Source organism: Leucopleurus acutus (genome assembly GCF_964270905.1).
Source record: "Leucopleurus acutus genome assembly, chromosome: 19".
Classification (NCBI taxonomy): Eukaryota; Metazoa; Chordata; class Mammalia; order Artiodactyla; family Delphinidae; genus Leucopleurus; species Leucopleurus acutus.
The window spans coordinates 28,582,538-28,609,099 of NC_139161.1; the positions used below are offsets into that span (position 1 = coordinate 28,582,538).

Sequence of the window (26,562 nt, forward strand, 5' to 3'; positions counted from 1 at the left end):
CCAATTTATGACTTTGGACAAATGAGTTTTCCTGAACTTTTAATATGCTCACCGAGAAAATGAAGAAGTTAAATTAAGGGTAATATAAGGTTTCTCCCAGCTCTAAACGTCTATACGTGCAGCTGAAAATAACTAAGAGTAAGGGTCCCAGAAATTCGATTTAAAGTTATTTAAAGGTTTAAACTTAATATGAATTTAAGAATTACAGTTGTTTCATAATTAGATTCATAATTCTCTCTGTAATCTTGTCTAGAGAGTCGTATATGGCAATGCATTTAAGACCTCAGACAAAAGTTACACGAGTTCAAAAAGCCACTTCTCTGTTTCTTAGGACTTAAGCCGTCAATTAGGAATTGGCCAAAAAAAAAAAAAAAAAAGCAATACCTTAAGAAAAAGGGGACACTGATATTGTGCTTGAGGACATGCTGACCAGAACCAGTCAGGTAACGGACCCGCTTTGGCAGTTGATACAAAGTAACCAAGGGCCAATGGTTGCTGAAGAATATTAGTTACTTCATCATGAGATTCTGTTGAAAGTAGCCGATCAGTACCCTGACCCTTAAAAAGACAAAATTAAAACTGTGTTAGTTCATTTGATATAGCTAGCACTAGCTATAAATACAGAATGGTTTATGGCAATCAGTCTCATTATTTTATTACTTCAATTTAAAATATACTGAAGGATATTTTAGAAAGTCAATTGCTATGTATCATAATTCGCATTAAATAATGAGTTTTAAGAGTTGCATGAGGAAATGAATATACCAAGTATTTAACAAGTTTGTATTATTATGTCAAGCCCGTGTTCAGTGTGTGTGTATATAAACCTTTGCATCTGACTGAAAAATACAAAATACTCAATGAACTTCCTTATTTCCTAATACGCCCTCAACTAATTCCTGACCATCACACCCCAATCCAAAAGGTGGATTAAATTTAGCTTTGTTTATGTAGCATTATCTATAAAATGCAGTTAATAGTGTTTTGGAAAGAAATATGGCAACATGAAGAGCCAACTATTAAAGTGATGCTCATATCCTTTAGATTAGTCAATGCATTCTTTGGTATTTATTTTAAGGAAACATAAAAAGAAAAAAAATGATATACATGGAAATGCTCTTTGCAATTATTGCCTAAAACAGAAAAAAATAAAAGACTTAAATGTCCAACGTTTGGGGAATGATATAACAAATTATGGTAAAGCAACAATGTAACATTAAAAAGCTGCTAAGGGAACTCCCTGGCGGTCCAGTGGTTAGGACTCCATGCTTCCACTGCAGGGGTACACGTGTTTGATCCCTGGTCGGGGAACTAAGATCCTGCAAGCTGAGTGGCCAAAAATAAAAAATATAAAAAGCTGCTTACACTTTTTGAAAGCTGCAACATGTGAAAGGAAGGTAATTTGCTAAAAGCAAAAATGGTTTCTGGGAATTCCCTGGAGGTCCAGTGATTAGGACCCCACACTTCCACTGACGAGGGCGTGGGTTCAATCCTGGTCTGGGAACTAAGATCTCGCAAGCTGCACAGAGCAGCCAAAAAAAAGGTAAAACTGATTTTAGTAAAGAGGTATGATTATTGGTGCTTCTCCTTATATATTTTTTCTCTTTTTTCTGTAATCTCATTTCTTTCCAGTTAAAAAAGAAAAAGGAGGAAGGTAAGGTTGGACAAAGATGCTTTATTTTAAACTTATGTACATTACAATAATCAAATAACCACTATATATAATTTCATTCAAATAATGATGTTATTCAAATGAAGTCCAATTAGTTTTGAGTTCAAATAGAATGACAAGACAGCCTGCCTGCTTCCATAGCTGCTAAAAATAAGGGGGGGCGGGTGAGGGGCGCATGTGAGAGTCTGTTTTTTCTGTTCTTATTAGAAAATTATTTCCTTTATGTTCCTTGTCACAGCCCTGATACGAATGGCAGCTCTTAGAGTAATATACTGATTCTCAGATAATATAATCCTATATCCTGCTATGGTGAAGTAGCAGGAAAACTATAAATATAAAAGGATTAATGCCAAGTAGTCTAGAAAATACAAAGTCCGAGAAAGCAGAACCTTAGAGACTCTCTTAATAACGTACAACTCAACATACTGATGTCTCTAAGGTAGAAGTACATGAATGTACTGCTGTAATGCTCTGGCTAATTTTCAAGGAAAAAAAGTGTTCTATTTCATTGATATAATCCATTACTAAGTTAATGAATGACACTTAGATAAACTCAACTTTTATAACAAGGTTACCTTGCCAGCATCACCTCCATGGGGGTAATGAGATCCTGGAGAATGAACAGGAGATCCCGTTGGAGATGCAGGAAGGATATTAATGATATCAGGGTCAAGATCATCTCCTGTGTCTAGCAAATCAAAGATACCCATTCCATCTGCTCCATCTACATAGGAGGAAGAAAAAAATTAAATACTCCATTTTTCATATCCTATGGTCATTTACAGGAGAGAGTTAATGGACTTTAACCAAAATGAGTTAATCAACATCTACCGAATGTCTACTATGTGCCAACTATTGTGCTGGGAGCCAAATAATCAACTATGCATAAATAAGCATGTGGTAGTCTGAATAATGGCCCCCCAAAGATGTCCAAATCCTTATCCCAGGAATCTGTGAATATGTTACCATAAAGAACTTTGCAGATGTGATCAAGCTAAAGATCTTGAAATGGGGAGATTATTCTGGATTATCCAGGTGGGTCCAATGTAATCACAGGGGTCCTAGTAAGAGGGAGGCAGTACCATTAAGAGTCAGTGAAGATGTGACTATACTAAACTGCTGGCACTGAAGATGGAAAAAGGGGCCATGAGAAAGAGATGTAGGTGGTCTCTAGAAGCTGGCAAAGGCAAGCAAACAGATTCTCCCTTACGGCCTCTAGAAAGAACCAACCCTGCAGACACCTTGACTTTATAGCCCAGTAAGACTGAGTTTGGACTTCTGACTTCCAGAACTGTAAGACAGTGTGTGTTGTTTTAAGCCACGAACTATCTGGTAATTTGTTACAAACAGCAATAGGAAACTAATACAAATGCTGGAAATGAAAACATATTTAAAATGAGACCATTCCCGACTAATTCCTAAATTCTTTACTATTAAAATATTCAAGTTACTGTATAACACACTAAAAGAGAATAATTGATACCCATACTTGTGATTTTAGAGAGATGCCATTTTCTAAGGTAACCACTCAGAGCAACAATGGAATATCACTTATTTTCTCTTCTACTAAAATGCAATCAATAGGTTCATCTAGAAAACTTACAAATTACTATATTATTCTGGCAAATCAAAACACAAAAGAATATAAAATGACCTGCAAAGTTCATGTACAGGTAACTCAACAGCACATACATAAACCTGTACATTGGGACTTCCCCGGTGGCGCAGTGGTTGGGAATCCGCCTGCCAGTGCAGGGGACACTGGTTTGAGCCCTGGTCCGGGAGGATCCCACATGCCATGGAGTGACTGGGCCCGTGAGCCACAGCTACTGAGCCTGCGCGTCTGGAGCCTGTGCTCTCCAACAGGAGAGGCTGTGATAGTGAGAGGCCCATGCACCAGGATGAAGAGTGACCCCACTTGCCACAACTAGGGAAAGCCCTTGCACAGAAACGAAGACCCAACACAGCAAAAATTAATTAATTAATTAATAAACTCCTACCCCCGACATCATCTTAAAAAAAAAAAAAAACCTGTACAAAAATTTTATGATCCATGTTGACTTTTAAAATAAGTAAACATTTATGGGATAATTCATAGCACTAGTTCTGATATCAATAAGGTAGAAGAATGGCTGTATTAGTTTCCTGTTGCACTTCAACAAATTACCACAAACTCGCTGACGTGAAACAACATACATTATTCTCTTACAGTTCTGGGGGCGAGAAGTCCAAAATCAGTTTTATTGGGTTGAAATCAAAGTGTTAGTCATTAGGCCAAAATGAAGGTACTGGCAGGACTATGTTCTCCCTTGAGGCTCCAGGGGAAAATCAGTTTCCGTGTCTTTTCCAGCATCTAGATCCATCTTCAAGGTCAGCGGCATAGTCATTTCTCTCTGACTTTGCTTTCCTCTGTTTCCACCACATGCCCTTCTCCTCTTTTGTGTACAGTCAAATTTCTCTCTATCTCCCTCTTATAAGGATCTGTAAGATTGCATTTTGGGCCCACCTGCATAAGCCAGGGTAATCTCTCCATCTTAGGATCCTTAATTTAATCAGATCTGCAAGTCTTTTTTTTAGGTGGGGGAGAGGGAATATAAGGTAACATTCACAGGTTTCAGGAACATTCACAGGACACAGATGTTTTGGGAGGTATTATCCACCCTATAATCAGCCACAATCATCCAGATTTATTTTATATTTGCAAACCTGTACAGAACAATCCACCTACCATTGTTGGGATTGAAAGCTAAGTCCAAATTTTCAGTGGTATAAGTAGCTGAAGCTACTTGCACAGAAGCAGAAGTAGGAAACACAAGTATATGAGTACATGATGTATCCTGTGGGGTGTTAAGCTGAGACGTCTGCATGTTTAGAGTGGTGCTTCTTCCAAATACAGAACCAGTTGACACAGAATCTGGAAAGAAAATGAAAGGTATTTTTTTCTTTTAATAAATGAAAAATCGATTTTACAAAATAAGTAGAAACTTAAGTGCATAAAGAATTAAATCTGATATAAACTAAAGATAGCTAACCTGGCATAATAACAAAAGAGCCTTGGGGTTCCATTGCTACCAAGCAAGCACTGAGAATGCTGGGAGAGTCTGCAGCAGATATACCACACATTCTACACATGTCTTTCAGCCGTTTACTTAGGGACTGCAAGTTTCGACGACTCAGCAAACAGCTCCAATCTGTGGGTATCAACAGTAAAAAAAAAAAAAAAGAAAATATCTAAAGTAACAGCATTGTTAACACTGTATAGAACAAAAAGTTAAAACCTAATGGTTTTAAAATTAATGTATTCTTCAAGAGTCATCATTAAGTCAAAAAACTCTTATTGCTGACTTTACTCAACATCCTTTATCCCAACTTTAATGTACATTAATATCAATTAGGACCTGCTGAACACAGGATGAGTTGCACACTAAACAGAAAGGGGGAAAAAAATGGAAGATGACAAGAATAGTAGTAATAACACTGATATAAAGTTCCAATATGTCCTTTTAAAATCTGAGTTAAGCCATTTGTGGACTGGACATATGTGGTTACTCTTTAAAAACACAACAAAAAACTAGATTTTTATAACCTTTACATTTTATTCAGTACCTATTCCGAGATATGGTCAGAATAGTATATGAATTAACATAAAACAGAAATTAACCATTCTCCTGCAAAGTATGGCTTACAAACAGCAGAAGCAAGAAGAACTACAATCCTGCAGCCTGTGGATCAAAAACCACATTCACAGAAAGACAGACAAGATGAAAAGGCAGAGGGCTATGTACCAGATGAAGGAACAAGATAAAACCCCAGAAAAACAACTAAATGAAGTGGAGATAGGCAGCCTTCCAGAAAAAGAATTCAGAATAATGATAGTGAAGATGATCCAGGACCTCAGAAAAAGAATGGGGGCAAAGATCACGAAGATGCAAGAAATGTTTCACAAAGACCTTAGAAGAATTAAAAGAACAAACAAACAGAGAAGAACAATAAAATAAATGAAATGAAAACTGCACTAGAAGGAATCAATAGCAGAATAACGGAGGCAGAAGAATGGATAAGTGACCTGGAAGACAGAATGGTGGACTTCACTGCTGCAGAACAGAATAAAGAAAAAAGAATGAAAAGAAATGAAGACAGCCTAAGAGACCTCTGGGACAACATTAAATGCACCAACATTCGCTTTATAAGGGTCCCAGAAGGAGAAGAGAGAAAGGACCCGAGAAAATATCTGAAGACATTATAGTGGAAAACTTCCCTAACACGGGAAAGGAAATAGTCCAGGAAGCACAGCGAGTCCCATACAGGATAAACCCAAGGAGAAACACGCCAAGACATACAGTAATCAAACTGGCAAAAATTAAAGGCAAAGAAAAATTATTGAAAGCAGCAAGGGAAAAACGACAAACAACATACCAGGGAACTCCCACAAGGTTAACCGCTGATTTCTTAGCAGAAACTCTACAAGCCAGAAGGGAGTGGCATGATATACTTAAAGTGATGAAAGGGAAGAACCTACAACCAAGATCACTCTACCCGGCAAGGATCTCATTCAGATTCGATGGAGAAATCAAAAGCTTTACAGGCAAGCAAAAACTAAGAGAATTCAGCACCACCAAGCCAGCTCTACAACAAATGCTAAAGGAACTTAAGTGGGAAACACAAGAGAAGAAAAGGACCTACAAAAACAAACCCAAAACAATTAAGAAAATGGTCATGGGAACATACATATCGATAATTAACTTAAACGTGAATGCATTAAATGCTCCAACCAAAAGACACAGGCTTGATGAATGAATACAAAAACAAGACCCATATATATACTGCCTACAAGAGACCCACTTCAGACCTAGGGACACATACAGACTGAAAGTGAGGGGATGGAAAAAGATATTCCATGCAAATGGAAATCAAAAGAAAGCTGGAGTAGCAATATTCATATCTGATAAAATAGACTTTAAAATAAAGAATGTGACAAGGAAGGACACTACATAATGATCAAGGGATCAATCCAAGAAGAAGATATAACAATTATAAATATACATGCACCCAACATAGGAGCACCTCAATACATAAGGCAACTACTAACAGCTATAAAAGAGAAAATCGACAGTAACACAATAACAGTGGGGGACTTTTAACACCTCACTTACACCAATGGACAGATCATCCAAAATGAAAATAAATAAGGAAACAGAAGCTTTAAATGACACAACAGACCAGATAGATTCAATTGATATTTATAGGACATTCCATCTGAAAACAGCAGATTACACTTTCTCCTCAAGGGTGCACAGAACATTCTCCAGGATAGATCACATATTGGGTCACAAATCAAGCCTCAGTAAATTTAAGAAAATTGAAATCATAGCAAGCATCTTTTCTGACCACAATGCTATGAGATTAGAAATCAATTACAGGGACAAAAAGCCTAAAAAACACAAACACATGGAGGCTAAACAATACGTTACTAAACAACCAAGAGATCACTGAAAAAATCAAAGAGGAAATCAAAAAATACCTAGAGACAAATGACAATGAAAACACGACAATCCAAAACCTATGGGATGCAGCAAAAGCAGTTCTAAGAGGGATGTTTCTGGCTATAAAGCCTACCTCAAGAAACAAGAAAAATCTCAAATAAACAATCTAACCTTACACCTAAAGGAACTAGAGAAAAAAGAACAAACAAAACCCAAAGTTAGGGACTTCCCTGGTGGCACAGTGGTTAAGAATCCACCTGCCAATGCAGGGAAGAGAGGTTCAAGCCCTGGTCCGGGAAGATCCCACATGCCACGGAGCAACTAAGTCCGTGTGCCACAACTACTGAGCCCGTGAGCCACAACTACTGAAGCCTGCATGTCTACAGCCCATGCTATGTAACATGAGAAGCCACTGCAATGAGAAGCCCTTGCACCACCACAAAGAGTAGCCCCTGCTCACTGCAACTAGAGAAAGCCCGTGCACAGCAATGAAGACCCAGTGCAGCCAAAAATAAATAAATTTATTTTAGAAAAAACAAAAAAACAAAGACACCCAAAGTTAGCAGAGGAAAGAAATCATAAAGATCAGAGCAGAAATAAATGAAATAGAAACAAAGAAAACAATAGTAAAGATTAATAAAACTAAAAGCTGGTTCTTTGAGAAGATAAACAAAATTGATAAACCATTAGCCAGACTCATCAAGAAAAAGAGGGAAAGGACTCAAATCAATAAAATTAGAAATGAAAAAGGAGAAGCTACAACAGACACCGCAGAAATACAAAACATCCTAAGAGACTACTACAAGCAACTCTATGCCAATAAAATGGACAACTGGGAAGACATGACAACTTCTTAGAAAGATATAACTTCCCAAGACTGAACCAGGAAGAAATAGAAAATATGAACAGAACAATCACAAGTAATGAAACTGAAACTGTGATTAAAAATCTTCCAACAAACAAAGTCCAGGACCAGATGACTTCACAGGTGAAGTCTATCAAACATTTAGAGAAGAGTTAACACCCAACCTTCTCAAACTCTTCCAAAAACTTGCATTGGAAGTAACACTCCCAAACTCATTCTATGAGGCAACCATCACCCTGATACCAACAGCAGACAAAGATACTACAAAATAAGAAAATTATAGACCAATAACACTGATGAATACAGATGCAAAAATCCTCAACAAAATACTAGCAAACAGAATCTAACAACACATTAAAAGGATCATACACCATGATCAAGTGGGATTTATCTCAGGGATGCAAGGATTCTTCAATATACGCAAATCAATGTGATACACCATATTAACAAACTGAAGAATAAAAACCATATGATCATCTCAATAGATGCAGAAAAAGCTTTTGACAAAATTCAACACTCATTTATGATAAAAACTCTCCAGAAGGTGGGCATAGAGGGAATTTACCTCAACATAATAAAGGCCATATATGACAAACCCACAGCAAACATCATTCTCAATGGTGAAAAACTGAAAGCATTTCCTCTAAGATCAGGAACAAGACAAGGATTGTCCACTCTCATCACTATTATTCAACATAGTTTTGGAAGTCCTAGCCATGGCAATCAGAGAAGAAAAAGAAATAAAAGGAATACAAATTGGAAAAGAAGAAGTAAAGCTGTCACTCTTTGCAGATGACATTATATTATACACAGAGAATCCTAAAAATGCCACCAGAAAACTACTAGAGCTAATCAATGAATTTGGTAAAGTTGCAGGATACAAAATTAATGCACAGAAATCTCTTGCATTCCTATACACTAATGATGAAAAATCTGAAAAGAGAAATTAAGGAAACAGTCCCATTTACCACTGCAACAAAAAGAATAAAATACTTAGGAATAAACCTACCTAGGGAGACAAAAGACCTGTATGCAGAAAACTATAAGACACTGATGAAAGAAATTAAAGATGATACCAAGAGATGGAGAGATATACCATGTTCTTGGATTAGAAGAATCAATATTGTGAAAATTACTATACTACCCAAAGCAATCTACAGATTCAGTGCAATCCCTATCAAATTACCAGTGGTATTTTTTACAGAACTAGAACAAAAAAATCTTAAAATCTGTATGGAGACACAAAAGACCCCGAATAGCCAAAGCAGTCTTGAGGGAAAAAAACGGAGCTGGAGGAATCAGACTCCCTGACTTCAGACTATACTACAAAGCTACAGTAATCAAGATAATACGGTACTGGCACAAAAACAGAAATACAGAACAATGGAACAGGATAGAAAGCCCAGAGATAAAGCCATGCACCTATGGCCAACTAATCTATGACAAAGGAGGCAAGGATATACAGTGGAGAAAAGACAACCTCTTCAATAGTGGTGCTGGGAAAACTGGACAGCTACATGTAAAAGAATGAAATTAGGGCTTCCCTGGTGGCGCAGTGGTTGAGAGTCCGCCTGCCGATGCAGGGGACACGGGTTCGTGCCCCGGTCCGGGAAGATCCCACATGCCGCGAAGCGGCTGGGCCCGTGAGCCATGGCCGCTGAGCCTGCGCGTCCGGAGCCTGTGCTCCGCAACGGGAGAGGCCACAACAGTGAGAGGCCCGCGTACCACAAAAAAAAAAAAAAAAAAAAAAAGAATGAAATTAGAACACTCCCTAACACCATACACAAAAATAAACTCAAAATGGATTAGAGACCTAGATGTAAGACTGGACACTATAAAACTCTTAGAGGAAAACATAGGCAGAACACTCTTTGACATAAGTCACAGCAAGATCTTTTTTGTTCCACCTCCTAGAGTAATGGAAATAAAAACAAAAATAAACAAATGGGACCTAATGAAACTTAAAAGCTTTTGCACAGCAAAGGAAACCATAAACAAGACAAAAAGACAAGCCTCAGAATGGGAGAAAATATTTGCAAATGAATCAATGGACAAAGGATTAATCTCCAAAATATATAAACAGCTCATGCAGCTCAATATTAAAGAAACAAACAACACAATCCAAAAATGGGCAGAAGACCTACATAGACATTTCTCCAAAGACATACAGATGGCCAAGAAGCACATGAAAAGGTGCTCAACATCACTAATTATTAGAGAAATGTAAATCAAAATTACAATGAGGTATCACCTCATACCAGTTAGAATAGGCATCATCAGAAAATCTACAAACAACAAATGCTGGAGAGGGCGTGGAGAAAAGGGAACCCTCTTGCACTGTTGGTGGGAATGTAAATTGATACAGCCACTATGGAGAACAGTACGGAGGTTCCTTAAAAATCTAAAAATAGAATTAACGTATGACCCAGCAATCCCACTACTGGGCATATACCCAGAGAAAACCATAATTCAAAGACACATGCACCCCAATGTTCACTGCAGCACTATTTACAATAGCCAGGTCATGGAAGCAACCTAAATGCCCATCAACAGATGAAAGGATAAAGAAGATGTGGTACATATATATAATGGAATATTACTCAGCCATAAAAAGGAATGAAATTGGGTCATTTGGTGAGATGTGGGTGGATCTAGAGACTGTCATACAAAGTGAAGTAAGTCAGAAAGAGAAAAACAAATATCGTATATTAACACATGTATGTGAAACCTAGAAAAATGGTACAGATGAACCGGTTTGCAGGGCAGAAGTTGAGACACAGATGTAGAAAACAAACGTATGGACACCAAGGGGGGAAAGCTGCGGTGGGGGGTGGGGTGGGGATGGTGGTGTGATGAATTGGGCAATTGGAATTAACATGTATACACTGATGTGTATAAAATTGATGTCTAATAAGAACCTGCTGTATAAAAAAATAAAATAAAATTCAAAAAAACACAGAAATTTAAGTATTAAATAATAAAAGCACAATTTTACCTTTTAATTCTCCATGACCAATCCTTCCTAGACGGCCAATTACAACTCTCCATGGCAATGAACTCATCTGTACAAGTCCTAAGCACCACTCCCAAAGTTTCTGTAGACCAAATCTTCTAGCAGATCCTTTTTTCCGACGAGCCCTGTTGTATGGAATAGAGTCATAAATATTTCTAAAATTCCTATGATGACATTTCGAAAGAGCTCAAATTTGTGAAAAACTGGTCCCTTCATTTTAATGCTTGATAGTTTTTACACAAGTCCTAAGCAAAAATATATATAAAATCACAGGTTTGGCATGATAGTTTGGCATCATAGTTTGTATTTTGGCATGATAGTTTATATATTAAAATATATACTTAAAAATTGTCCAAGAACCACCAAAGTTCACCAGAAACACTGCTCTATACCAGAGATTGGCACACTTTTTCTTTAAAGGGCCAACATTTTAAGCTTTGCAGGCCATCAGGATTCTTCTGCAAGAATTCAACCTGCTGCAGCACTAAAGCAGCCATGGACAATAATTAAACAAATGAGTGTGGCCAGATTTGGCCTATGGCCTGGAGTTTGCCAACCCTTGCTTCATACTTTATTTTTTTTTAAATAAATTTATTTTTTAATTTATTTTTGGCTGTGTCGGGTCTTCGTTGCTGCGCACGGGCTTCCTTTAGTTGCGGCGAGTAGGGGCTATTCTTCATTGCGGCACTCAGGCTTCTCATTTTGGTGGCTTCTCTTGTTGCGGAGCACGGGCTCTAGGCACATGGGCCCAGTAGTTGTGGTTCGCAGGCTCAGTAGCTGTGGCGCACGGGCTTAGTTGCTCCGTGGCATGTGGAATCTTCCCAGACCAGGGCTCGAACCCATGTCCCCTACATTGGCAGGCGGAATTCTTAACCGTTGCGCCACCAGGGAAGTCCCTTGCTTCATACTTTAAATTGAAGAATATCCAACAAACCCCTCCCCACACTTCCCAGAACAAAACAATGCTGTTTTCTGCATGCACGTCCTTTATTAGGCAAGTACATAACATTAAGTGCTCTGTGGCTGAGCAACAGTAGCTACCATTTATTGAGTACTTCCTATGTACCAAGCAGTATGTCCAATCAATTTACATGTAATACCTCATTTCATCTTAACAACCCTATAAGGCAGATAAAATTATCCTCCTAATTTTACAGAGAAGTAAGCTACAGCTCAGTCGGATAAAGTAATTTTGTCGAGATCACACAGCCAATAAGTGGCAGGACTGGGATTTGAACCCAGATCTCTATGACTCTAGAGTTGGACCTCTTAACCGTCATCTCACTTCTACTTTCAGTAAAATGGAAATACACTATTTTTTTATTGGGAGGGTGGTATTATTCTTTCTCTATTCTCTTTCTCATCCTTCACAGATGAATGTTTCTATATTCAGCGCCACTATAACCAAATAATCACTAAGTTTTTTTGCACATAACCAATTTCTGAAATTAAAAGAACAGAACGTTTAGATAATAAAGAAGAAAATAAAGAACAGAACCAAATCTGAAAATTAAAGTTACTTCATGGATTTTTCAGGTTCTCTTAGGCAGTGTTCACTAGCCTTGAAATATGTTATTACAAGTGTCTATTAAGTGATAATTCAATGAGGCTCATCTTTTGTGACCTATTAGTTACAGTCTTCATGGATAACTGCTCATGATACCTAACTACTATCAAGAAGAATTCTAAAAAGAAGACCACCATTTTCAGAAGACACTCCAACATTTAAAGAGGAAAATTTTTAGTAAAGAAAGTTAACTCAGTTTATTAGGGACTATATCTTAGATGGTATATGAGAAAAGTAAATGTTCTAGGATGCCTTACTAGATTTTAATTTGCAGATGGCTTTCTAGTTCCATGTTCCAAAATTTGTTAGGCTAAAATCATTACCTCAAAGTTTATTACACAGAATACAGGGGCTTTAACCTCTTTTGTCTATGTAACCGAGATAATCAAAATTATTTTTGAGTCCATTAAATTATACAATGTAAATATTCACTACAAAAGAAATGAAAAGCACCCACAATCCCAAGACTTAATATTTTAATATATATACCTTCCAAACCATTTTCTATTCATTAAAAATGAAACATAATGTGCATGTATGAATTTTTTTTCAAGGGATGATACAATGATACACTTAAGGAAATAAAAGTACCTATTTGGGACATCGATGTTAATGATACAAGTTTCTAAAAGTTCTCCATATAGATCTGTGCAAGATGCAAGAATCCATCTTTGATCATGTGATAAACAGTAGCCCACGAAAAGAACATTGTATTTCTGTCCAGCTTCTCCAAATGTTTCTCCTAGCTCTGTCTGTTTATCCTTCACTGGAGCCAGAATAAAAGGAGGTGTATAAAGTCGAATACACTCTGGTCTCTGTAAAGTAAAAAATTAAGTTACTACGGTACTATACAATCACAAAAAAATTTTTTATTGAAAATAAAGATAGGGACTTCTCTGGTCGCGCAGTGGTTAAGAATCTGCCTGCCAATGCAGGGGACATGGGTTTGAGCCCTGGTCCAGGAAGATCCCACATGCCACAGAGCAACTAAGCCCGTGAGCCACAACTACTGAGCCTGTGCTCTAGAGCCTGTGAGCCACAACTACTGAGCCTGCATGCCACAACTACTGAAGCCCATGGGCCTAGAGCCCGTAAGCTGCAACAAGAGGAGCCACCGCAATGAGAAGCCCACGCACTGCAACGAAGAGTAGCCCCTACTCGCCGCAACTAGGGAAAGGCCATGCGCAGCAACGAAGACCCAACACAGCCAAAAATAAATAAATTAATTAAAAAATAAAAATAAAAGAAAGATATAGTATATCTACCCATTATAAGATAACTGGAAAATGAGAGCTAATCAGAGACTTGCACTTAGTTTTGCATAAAATCATAAAATGTAGTCCTTCAATAACTTTGGTAATGGAAAACATACTTACATCAGGACTTTTAAGAGCAGTTTCCATGGCTAAACCTGGACCAAAACCAGTCAATGTTTTCACATTGGTTGATGTTGGAAGTGGTCTCCGACACTGGGTAAAGGCCGAAAAAGCCAGGGATTTTAAATGCTGGGTATAGATTTGTCTATCTTCATGCTTCACAGGTTGCAACAGGTACTGACAGGGAACAATCTAAGAATTACAGGCAAACATTACAAATGTTAGACTTTCCACAAGAGAATAAAAAGAACAGTGAGTCTAAAACTCTAAACATTTTATTAGAAAATTTAAACAAAACATAATTAAAATGATAATCTAAAGAATGATATTTTCTTATCTATTATATAGATTTTTAATGAATACTCAATTTTATTAATAAGCTATGTAAAAATCTTTAAACATTTCTACATAGCAGTTATACTGATCAATACTGCCACTGACTGCCATAGTCCTGTTGTAGTCTATAAAGAATAATTCAAATTCTCTGCATACAACTTAATATGGTTAATTTCTCTCTACTTCTAGTTTGTAACCTCTTATTTAGAACTCTAGTTTATATAAGTCCATTCTTTTCCTATTTAAGCTTATGAATTTAAAAATTAGTTTATAAAAGTAACACGGGAGAGATATTTAACATACTTAATGTGGTCTTTTTATTCTCTATTCTTACTGTTGTATCACTGCAAGTTTACCTTTTATAAACTAAGATTTCTATTATAATATTATTTATATAAAGTCAATATAATAGAACCTGGTCTTTAGAAAATCAATGTGGATACAGAATAGTAACTTTGAAACTTCTATCAACGTCAAGCGTTTTAAATAAATTAACTTATAACATTTATCATTCTCACCTGTACAGAAACAGTGCTCTTAACATGAGGAGGAAGAGTCTGGACCATTTCCAGAAAACATCGAAGTAACCCCAAAGTCCATACATTAGAAGAATTAGTGCTCTCATCTTTGTTTTCATATGTAAAAGGATCAATTATATAAACAACAATTGCAGGTGGATAAGTGATTGCATGTGAATCACCATCTGTGGGAATGCCCACTTTGTCCCGATCCATTGTGCTAAAATTTGAAGTAGAAATAAGACAGTTAGGGAAAAAGTTCTCCTGTACCTTCTCGGAATAGCATCAAAACAGGTTCTTAATACCCTTTTTTCTTTCTTTTTTTTTTTTGGGGGGGGGGGGGGCGTGTGGTGTTGAGAGCCTCTCTAAAAATGAGGGACAGCTTTCTCTCCAAAGAGAACCAAAAAGTTCACAATTTGATGGTGTACAAAGACCCTCGGCATTAAGAGGTCTTGCATTAAAAAGAAGAAACAGAATTCTTAAAACCACAGAGCATTAGAAATGTCAGAGAGCTTAGTGCTTAAGTGATAAAACTAAGACAAAAATAAATTAAATGAGCTGCCCAAGATCACAAGGCTGGCTAGAGGCAGAGCTAGACCAAAAAGAAACCAATTCTCCAGACTTAGTCAATGTTCTATTACATTTTTAGAATATATATATTCATTTCATACTTCATGACTTCAATGGTGATTAAGCTTCATTCTTTGATGGTGATATGATTTTTTAAAACTCCAGATCTTTTTAGATGTTCAAAATGGAAGATCTAGCTGGGTAATTAAGAGTCTGCTTTTAATCACATGTAAGTATAACTTTGGGCAAAACTGCATCCAGGTAGCTGAAAGATATAACCAAGCTTAGGCTAACTTAACCTATAAATCGAAAGGGAATGCCTTCTTCATAAAGTAATAAAGAGAGCTGTCACCATCATTGTTGTTGTTATAAATAACTTAAGTGGAAGCATTTTGTAAAGAGCATAATATGCATTATATCCTATTGCTCCCACTCTACAGATAAGAAAACATGCTCAAAAACGTTAGGTAACTTTCCTAAAGTGACATAGCCAGTAAACGACAGATTCAAATTCTGGTACAACTCTTATGCCACTGAACAGGGTCATTCAATAGTGACTTCTAAATCACTGGAGTGATTTGCATAGGCAAGTCTACTTGACAGTTATGTCACAGAACAGACTCAAACATCACAGGATAGTTAGACTAAATGGTTTTTAAGGTCTTCATTCCCACCCTGAGATTCTATGATAAAGACTTTATGAAGAGTCTTCATTATAATTTTATAGATTAAATATTCGACATTATAAAAACTAAAATTTCAAGGATAAGACCAAAGGCTCTTTATGTTATTTGGACAAGAAGAAGCATATATTTATACTTCTGCAAAGGTTGGTATATTTAAATATACCTTTCAGACACATCAGGATGTGGCTGACTCGGAATCGAAGACGACTCTCCAGAAATCCCAGCTGTTTGTAGAGCTGATGGTGGTTGCCCTCCTAGCTGGCCATTCTGAACTGTACTCGCTTGCGTAGACATGGATCCCGCAACACTACTGTTCATACTGCCAAAGGGTGGAAATGAAGGTAGTTTATTTGATGACATTCCACTATTCAAGTTGGAGGATGATGAAGATGAAGCTGAGGTTGTGGTCAAAGTTGAGTTAGCTGTGGCAACTGAAGAAGATATGGCAACACCTGAAGTCATTGTCACAGTGCTGCTTGCTGCAGATGCTAGGGTGGCAGATGGAATATTAGCATTTCCAGTACTTGTCATCTGAGGTGGAGTAATCAAAGGCTGACTTGTAGGGGCAACTAAATTTGGTTGGGAAAGTAGAGAGCTGTCCAATGGCTGGGAAGCAAGGTAAGGACCTAAAGACAATAAAAACAGGATATTTAATTCTTTATTTCACTGATTGGTTCTTTATTTAATCTACTATGTGAATAATAATTTCTAGTTTATACTCTTTTGGTCATTACCCTCCCCCTAATTTGCCTGCTAACAGTGTAGCAAACACTAGCTTTCTATTTCCCCTACAAAGTGAAAAAAATTTTTAAATGGAATTGAAAAATAAACCAGTTTATACAAAATAAAGAAATGGTTTCCATGAAATATAATAAAATTCTATTTTGAAGGCATAATTAATTAAATAAAAATAACAGTATCTAGCAAATTTTCATTAAACCATTCAACAAGTTCCTAGGTCACAAGTTGAATAGTGACTATACTGGGAACTAATTAAATATAAAATGGAGGAATGTTATGGGGTTCAAATTATAGGAATGTCTAATGAGGTTCAATGTTTTGGTTCTGTGTCTCTTTGGATTAAGTCTAAAGTTAAGTCCATTGATATTTAATTCAAGGGTGTTAAAAGCAAGTCTTCAACAGCTGTCATTTCTTAATTCCAACAAAGAACTGTCTCTCTGTGTTGTAGAGGGAACTACAAGTTGTTTTACCTCTAAACCATTAACAAATCAAAAATCTTAATTTTAATAAACTTAAATAAAAACACAAATCTTCCTACTTGATGGGATCCCTACCGTAGTGATCAACAAACTTTTTCTGTAAAGGATCAGATAGTAAATATTTTTGCCTTTCCAAGTTACACAGTCTCTGTCACAACGACTCAGCCCTGATCTTGTAGCATAAAAGAAGCCACAGACATCTGTAAATAAATGAGCATGGCTGTGTTGCATTAAAATATTATTTACAAAAAGCTGGTGGACTGGGTCATACTTTGCTAAAATGACCTTATACAATAAATACAAATTCAATACCTAGGTCATATCTGCAGACTTGTGCATAAAGCTTGAGTTTAGAAAATGCTTCACTGTTACCATCAGCTGCCTGAGAAAACCATTCTGCTACCAACTTTTCTGATAGTTTCTTTGATGCAGTAGATCCAACTCTCATGATCCCATCCGTCAATAGTCGAGAAATAGGTCTATGTTGACCCAATCGACAAGACTACAAATACAGATACAGAAATCAGAATTAGTGAGTGTGCTATAGTTTTTTAGTTCATATCATAAAATAAAGGATTTAAGCTATTTAAAAATAAGCTTTATCATTTATAACTAACATTTGCAATAATAATATCAAGGTGAAATGGTGCCACAGGTCTTTTTACTTTTCTACATTAGAAATCCATTGAATTTCTATCAAAATTAAAATATCTCCAATGAAATAAAACACCTAGATAATAATGGCACTAGATCCACGTAGTTTGAATAATGAAAACTTGCAGAATACAGAAATAACTGAGCATGAATATACAGTCATTTTAAGTTGTACATCCATCCCAATTCATGTATATAAATGCATTATCCAGCTCTCCCTCCAATTCTGCAGGCCACTAATGTTTGTTACAGGAAGCCCAATCTCAAACAGGTTTGCAACACTGGATTAAGTAAGTTTAGACAAGGATTTCTTTACTGTAAGACTTTCAAAGGCTTTAATAAGCTAACATGTATAGTGAATCTCTAAAAGGTAAATAGATACAAAATGTCTCCCCAAACCTATCTAACTATGGAACTTTTTTCTGGGAAGATTTTGCAGGACTAGTGTTCTAAATAACACTCTTTGGAAATATTTACTTTTACAAAACACACTACAGATACCTTGCAATTAAAGTTAAGTAGAACATTAATGAGGAGCTAAACCAGCTCAAACTAACGATTCAGATTGTAAAAGAAACTAAATTTTAAAGACTAGATTTCCAAGCATTTGTGGGAAAAGGGAGATACCGTTGGCCCTTTGTATCCTTAGGTTCTGAATCCACAGATTCAACTGACCATGGATCAAAAATATTCAAAAAAAAAAAAAATCCAGAAAGTTCCAAAAAGCAAAACTTGAATTTCCCATGTCTGCAACTATTTACAAAGCATTAGGTATGTAATGCTATGTAAATATCATCTATAAGTAATCTAGAGATGATTTAAAGTACAAGGGAGGATGTGTATAGATTATATACAAACACCATGCCATTTTATATAAGATTGAGCATCCATAAATTTTGGTGTCTGCAAGGGGTCCTAGAACCAATACGCTGAGGATATTCAGGAACAACTATAAAATGAAGTTAAGACTGTATGTTCCAGGGTACTTAAAATTTATAATCATTGTACTCAATGATGGATACAACATGAGAATTGTAACTTAAATGACCAGCCAAGAATTTCAGAAATAAAATGGATCTTAGAGAGGCCTATCATAGCTTTATTTTACATATGAGGTAAGTAAGGCCTAGTGTCTAAACCTGAGGTCCTAGAGAATCAAGACTAGAATTTTTATAAATGTAATTTGTTCCTGGCCATTTACAATGCTACCCTTTGTTTCAGAAAAAGATTATCTTAAATGGGACATACATGCTCTCAATGGTTTTCCCCCAGTACGGCAATTTCCACAGTGACCCATGGTGCACACATCTCACAAAGGGTCTGGCTCAAAGCTGTAAAGAATGTAACTGGCTTTTATGAGAACTAAACACCTAATCTGACATTGTTATTATTCTTTACCAATCAACTGAAATATCCAGTATATTTTATATATAAACATACAAATCATAAGGTAGTTTTAAAACGACACCTCTTTTTAAGCACCTACCTCATATATTGCAGTAAGATCTCTAAAAAAGCTTTTGGCTCCATTTAACAAGGCTTCATTTTCTGGACATAGTACAACATAAGCTATATCTCTTTGAGATCCATAGGGTTCCAGCATAAGTCTCTCCCAATAAGGGAGAGCAAATGGAGAAAGCACCAGAAAATCAAAATCATAACCCAACAAAAACGTGGGGATTGGCAGTGGTTCTGGGGATTCATCAGTTCCTAAATAAGAAAAGACATATTTTAAGAAAAGATTTAAAAGAAGAACATTTATTTTTATATATTATTTTTAGAATATTTTAAAATTTTATTTATTTTTGGCTGTGTCAGGTCTTAGTTGCAACATGCAGGATCTCCGTTGCGGGTTCTTCCATTGCAGCGTGCGGGCTCAGTAGTTGTGGTGCGCAGGCTTAGCTGCCCCTCAGCATGTGAGATCTTAGTTCCCCAACCAGGGATCGAACCCGTGTCCTCTGCATTGGAAGGCAGATTCTTTACCACTGGACCATCAGGGAAGTCCCAAGAGGAACATTTAAATGTCAAGAGTTAGTGTAGTCATTATTAGTAGTAAAAATATTTAATTAAAGACAAAAAATACCTAAAAGCCAGTGATTGAGACTTTCACAGTTAGGAATTTGCTAAATGACCTTTTATAAAATATGTGACTTATACCTTCACTTAAATGTAAAAAAATTAGAACAAAAAACTTATTAGTACAAAAGAAGATATGGGAGGGTTTTTAAAAAAATTATATTAGTTTCAGGTGCACAACATAGTGATTTGATATTTTTATACATTATGAAATAATGACCACAATAAGACTAGTCTCCATCCGTCACCATACAAAGTTGTTATAACATTACTGACTACATTCCCCATGTGTACATTACATCCCCATGATTTATTTATTTTATAGCTGGAAGTCTGTACCTCTTAATCAACGTCACCTAATTGTCATCATTTTATTTTGAATAAACTCAAGACTGGGGAAAGCCTTTTTAAGCATAATGTAAAACCTGTCCATTTAAAAACTGATTAATCTGACAACATAAATTTTAAATTTTGGCATGAAAAAACACTATAAACAAAGCCAAACAATTAACAATAAATTGGAAAAAAGATGTGCAATGTGTATAACAAAAGGTTAATTTCCTTACCATAGAAAGGGGACCTATAAATCCGTAAGGAATTGATCAACATCCTAACAGAAAAACAGGTAAAGGATATGAACAAAATCCACAGAAACAGAAATACCTCTTATACATAAAAAGATGCTCAATCTCATTAAGAGCAAGGAATTTAAAATAATTAATAGCAAACAATTGTAACATTTACTATGTGCTAGGTAATGTTCAAAGATCTTTACATGTATTCACTCATTTAATCCCCACAAAAACCATGAAGCAGATACTAATATCAACCTTATTTTAGAGATGAGAAAGCACGAATAGAGACGTTAAACAACATGTCCAGTATCACATAAGAAGTGGCAGAAGTGGGATTTAGAATCTAGGAAATCTACCCTCAAAGTCTGTACTAGTCTACGTCTCAAACTATAATGAAACAAACCAGTTTCTCCCATCTACTCAGCACCCTACTGGCAAGGGTTTGGGGAAACAAACATTTTATTGGTGGGAGTTTAAACCACTATCAGAAAGAGTAATTTGGCAATATATATATTTTTAAATATACACATGCTTTAAGCCAGGGATTGTGTGCATTCTAGAATAGTTGTAATGATAATGATGCAAACAATGTTAAGTCCATAAACAGTAGACTGGTAAAATAACATATGTAAAGAACAATGGAATATATGCAGCCATTTAAAAAAAAACGAAAAATAAAAGCTCATATGTACTGAACAGTAAGGTGTAGAACTCTGCATGTGTCTACTATTTTGGCTTCAAAAAGAATGTAAAAATACTATAAGAATAAATGCTGGAGAGGGTGTGGAGAAGAGGGAACCCTCCTACACCACTGGTGGGAATGTAAATTGGTACAACCACTATGGAGAACAGTATGGAGGTTCCTTAAACAGAACTACCATATGATCCAGCAATCTCACTCCTGGGCATATATCTGGAGAAAACCATAACCTGTAAGGATACATGCATCCCAATGTTCACTGCAGCACTATTTATAATAGTCAAGACATGGAAGCAACCTAAATGTCCATCGACAAAGGAATGGATAAAGAAGATGCAGCACGTATGTACAATGGAATATTACTCAGCTATTAAAAAAAAGAATGAAATAATGCCATTTGAAGCAACATGGATGGACCTAGAGATTATCATACTAAGTAAGTCAGAAAAAGACAAATATATGATATCGCTCATATGTGGAATCCAATTTTTAAAAAAAACCATGTAAATGAACTTATTCACAAAACAGAAACAGACTTACAGACATAGAAAACAAACTATGGTTACCAAAGGGGAAACGTGGCAGGGAGGGATAAATCAGGAGCTTGGGATGAACATACACACACACTAGTAGTATACAAGATAGACAGCCAACAAGGACCTATTGTATAGCACAGGAAACCCTAACTCAATATTCTGTGACGATCTATATGAGAAAAGAAACTAAAAAGGAATGAATATATGTATATGTATAACTGAATCACTTTGCTGTACACCTGAAACTAACACAACATTGTAAACCAACTATACTCCAATAAAACTGAAATATTTTTTAAAAAGTAGAAAATATATATATATAAATACTATAATTAAACTGCATTTTTCACTGATTATCAAGTTTTTTTAAATGAAATTTAAATTATTCAGCCATTAATAAAAGGAGGAAAAGGAAAATATGAGCAAATCATCTACTACTTCTGTACATAATGCATTCTAAAACCATGCAAAAAAAGTCAAGGACTTCAGAATAAAAACTATTATTTCAAATATATTTTAAAAGTTTCAATTACATCCCACCTTTCAGAAACACTCTTTTTTGTTTTTTGGGGTTTTTAAAAATTTTATTTATTTTTGGCTGTGTTGGGTCTTCATTGCTGTGCGTGGGCTTTCTCTAGTTGCGGCGAGTGGGGCTACTCTTCGTTGCGGTGCGCGGGCTTCTCATTGCAATGGCTTCTCTTGTTGCGTAGCACAGGCTCTAGGTGCATGGGCTTCAGTAGTTGCAGCACTCAGGCTCAGCAGTTGTGGCTCATGGGCTCTAGAGCACAGGCTCAGTAGTTGTGGCGCATGGGCTTAGTTGCTCCGTGGCACATGGGACCTTCCCGGACCAAGGATCAAACCCGTGGCCCCTGCACTGGCAGGCAGATTCTTAACCACTGCACCACCAGGGAAGTCCCCAATCTTTTCTGGGTTTTTTTTCCCCAGAGATAATCTTCAACAGATAGTTCAAGCATTTTGAATGTTCCTTCCATTACAGTTGACCATAAATCTACTGTTTACCATACTGAGAGTATTCATTTGTTACTCTTGTCACAAGGGGCAAATTTCTGTCTTTGTTCTTTCTTTTTTTTTTAAATGAAGACCTTGGGGCCTTTTATCACTAGTATTACCCTCTCTTTTTTACCCCATTTTTCATTAAATTTTGTAAAATAGTAAACTTACAAGAAAAGTAGTGTTTCAGTCTTTATTTGGCAGTATGATTCTTTCTTCACATAAAATCTTTCTGGTCAATAAAATATGTAAAAACAAGCTGTTCTTTCTGAAGTGGGATTGGAGAACCCAGTAAAGTGAATGTTGAAAACGTTCAAAGTAAGGAAGGCTAAGATTGACCACACTGGCCTTAAGTCAAGCATATGCCACCGAAATATTTAAAGATAAATGTGCTTATTAAAGTTGGGCAAAAAAACTGAGAAATGATATAAAATAAGTCAATACACATTACTATAAATTACTTACCATAAGAGCCTCGGCCAGCCATTTTATGAAATTGTTGCCAAGTGAGAGGACCTTGAACCCCCCAAGGCCTTACTGTTCTTTTTTTTTGAATAGCATCCTGAAGAACTGGCTGAAGAGATAGAAGCATTCGAAGTATATCTTGTGAGCACTGCATACTCACATCTACAACCATTAAAAAAAAAAAAGAAAAAAGAATAAGAATTGCTATTGTCAACACAAAAATTTTTATGATAACAAGACATCTAGGGAAGTTTAGCTCTTCATCACCAAGATTAAGCATCTGCTTGTGTAGAGAACTATAGTAAGTTGTATCTAAAATGATCTGTAGAAATGATTTTTCTAGGTATTTAAAACCAAGAAGAGACAATAAAAAAGTTATTGTAACTCGTCTTCATAAAAAGTCATTCATTAGCTCATTGATCAATTTATAAATTAATCAAATAAATTTCTTCCTTTTTGCATTTATTTTGGTTGTTTTATCTATTTATTTATTTAGACTGTGCAGCTCGGCACGCAGGATCTTAGTTCCCCTACCAGGCATCAAACCCGTGCCCCTTGCAGTGGAAGCGCAGAGTCTTAACCACTGGACCGCCAGGGAAGTCCCTATTTTGGTTGTTTTTGGTGCTTATAGGTATCTTACTAGAAAGAACTTTGCCTCACACAGAAATGAGTTATAAATTATGCACCTTCATTACCACCACTTTGGTAAAATGACCAGATGGACAAGACTGGTTACAATGATTAAAGCTTAACTTGTGAAAAATAGTAGACTGTATGTAACAACTCTGAAGTATACAACTTGTACAGTAACAGATAAACTTGTTCATACTGCTAAAAAGTGCTGTAATATCCGAAGATATTTTATTAACCTAGACGTAACAGATTTACAGATTATCAAATTATTATGATCTACATTTCTGACCAACCATCAGGATGGATATGGAGGGTGTCGCTCTTAAATGTCAAATGGCTTTTTAAAAAACCATGAAATATTACTGATATAAGTAATCTGTCCCTCCATTATGGTTCAGCTGTATCATTAAACCTGTTTGAGCACTCTGTTATGTTAAATCATTCAACTTTAATTCATTATTATTATTGCCTTATTTATTTCTTGTTTTAATTCCCTATATCTAAATAGTGTACAGAATCAGAAGTAATTTAATTTCAGATATACTGTTTAATAATTATTATGTTTAAATAAACTATTATATACATAATAGAATACTAGTCATTAAAAGTGATAACAGGGCTTCCCTGGTGGCGCAGTGGTTGGGAGTCTGCCTGCCGATGCAGGGGACGCGGGTTTGTGCCCCGGTCCAGGAAGATCCCACGTGCCGCGAAGCGGCTGGGCCTGTGAGCCATGGCCGCTGGGCCCGCGCGTCCGGAGCCTGTGCTCCGCATCGGGAGAGGCCACAGCAGTGAGAGGCCCACGTACCGCAAAAAAAAAAAAAAAAAAAAAAAAAAAGTGATAACAGAGCTATTTGAAATGGACAAATGACTAATAAACTAATAAATTAAAAAACAGGTTTTAAAAGTATGGAAGATAATTTTACACAAACAGAACTATGTGTATTCATATGTGACTATTTACATAAAATCTAGAAAAAGCTGTCATTGGCTAAGGTTGTTTATCATAATCAAATGGGGAACTTTTAAAAAACATATACACAGAGCTTACCCTGAGAAATTCTGATCTGAGTGAAGCTCAGGAAACTACAGTTTGATTTTAATTCAGAGAGATTCCCATAGATACTCTTTCATTCTTAAAAAAATATATATTTAATGAAGACCTACTATGGGTCAGGAACTATGCTAGCTGCTGGGAATATTGTGTAAATACATTCTTATTCATGTCTTCAGGGATCTTACAATCTTGTGCAGGAGAATGCATGAAAAATAATATAATTGTATATTATGACAAGTGCCAGGTCTCTATACTGAGATCTGGTGGAAAGCAATGGTTTTTAGAATATATAATGATTTTTAAGAGTGATCATGAAGGACAGATAGATAGATCAATAGAAGTAAACATCCAGAAATAAAACTTCACATTTATTGTCAACTGATTTTTTTTTGCGGTACGCGGGCCTCTCACTGCTGTGGCCTCTCCCATTGCGGAGCACAGGCTCCAGACGCGCAGGCTCAGCGGCCATGGCTCACAGGCCCAGCTGCTCCGCGGCACGTGGGATCTTCCCTGACCGGGGCAGAAACCCGTGTCCCCTGCATCGGCAGGCGGACTCTCAACCACTGCACCACCAGGGAAGCCCTACAGTCAACTGATTTTTGACAAAGGTGCCAAGACAATTTAATGGGGAAAGATAATCTTTTCAACAAATGGTTCTAGGACAATTGGATATCCACATGCAAAGGAATGAATACGGAACCCCTTCCTTATGTTATATACAAAAGTTAATTCAGAATGGATTATAGAGCTAAATATAAGTGCTAAATCTATAAAACTCTTAGAAAAAAACATAGAAGTAAATCTTCACGACTTAGGATTAGGTAAAGCCTTTTTAGATATGAAACCAAAAGTACAAACAACAAAATAGAATAATACACTGAACATCAAAATTAAAAACTTTTCTGCTTCAAATGATACCACCAAGAAAGTGAAAAGAGAACCCAGAGAACAGGAGAAAATATGTGCAAATCATAATCTGATAAGGAACTTGTATCCAGAAGATATAAAGAACACTTATAACTCAATAATGAAAAGACAAAAAACCTAATTTAAAAATGGGCAAAGTATTTGAAAAGACATTTCTCCAAAGAGGAAAGAGAAATGGGCAGTAAGCACATGAAAAGATGCTCAACTTCATTAGTTATTAGGGAAATGCAAATCAAAACCACAATGAGATAATACTTCACAACCCAATAAGATGATTATAATAATAATAAAACACACAAGGACAAGTGTTAATTAGGATATGGAAAAAGTGGAACCCTCACACATTGCTGATGGGAATGTAAAATGGTGCACTGCTTTAGAAAATAGTCTTGCAGTTCCTCAAAACGTAAAACAGTTATCAAGTCCACCTAAGGGTAATAAAAACGTATGTTTACACAAAAACTGGTACACATATGTTCATAGTACCATTATTCATATCAGCCAAAGAGTGGAAACAGTCCAAATGTCCATGAACAGACGAATGGGTAAATAAAATGTGGGATGCTCATAAATGGAATATTATTTGGCAATAAAAACAAGTGAAGTACTAACACATGCTACAACA

At 36.2% G+C, this 26,562-nt stretch overlaps 1 protein-coding gene across 1 annotated transcript in view; it reads right to left on the reverse strand.

Annotated features, from left to right (window-relative positions):
• The window catches only part of MED13 (mediator complex subunit 13), a 95,363-nt gene that overhangs the window by 7,257 nt on the left and 61,544 nt on the right, over positions 1-26,562 (reverse strand). The window contains exons 17-28 of the mRNA XM_082861415.1: positions 23,324-23,485; positions 19,447-19,670; positions 17,619-17,808; positions 16,250-16,712; positions 14,831-15,050; positions 13,977-14,168; positions 13,192-13,415; positions 11,016-11,158; positions 4,705-4,863; positions 4,401-4,586; positions 2,248-2,396; positions 385-558 (exon numbers count right to left, since the gene is read on the reverse strand). Of these exons, the coding sequence (XP_082717541.1) occupies positions 385-558; positions 2,248-2,396; positions 4,401-4,586; positions 4,705-4,863; positions 11,016-11,158; positions 13,192-13,415; positions 13,977-14,168; positions 14,831-15,050; positions 16,250-16,712; positions 17,619-17,808; positions 19,447-19,670; positions 23,324-23,485 (2,486 nt within the window). The remainder of the gene's footprint in view (positions 1-384; positions 559-2,247; positions 2,397-4,400; positions 4,587-4,704; positions 4,864-11,015; positions 11,159-13,191; positions 13,416-13,976; positions 14,169-14,830; positions 15,051-16,249; positions 16,713-17,618; positions 17,809-19,446; positions 19,671-23,323; positions 23,486-26,562) is intronic.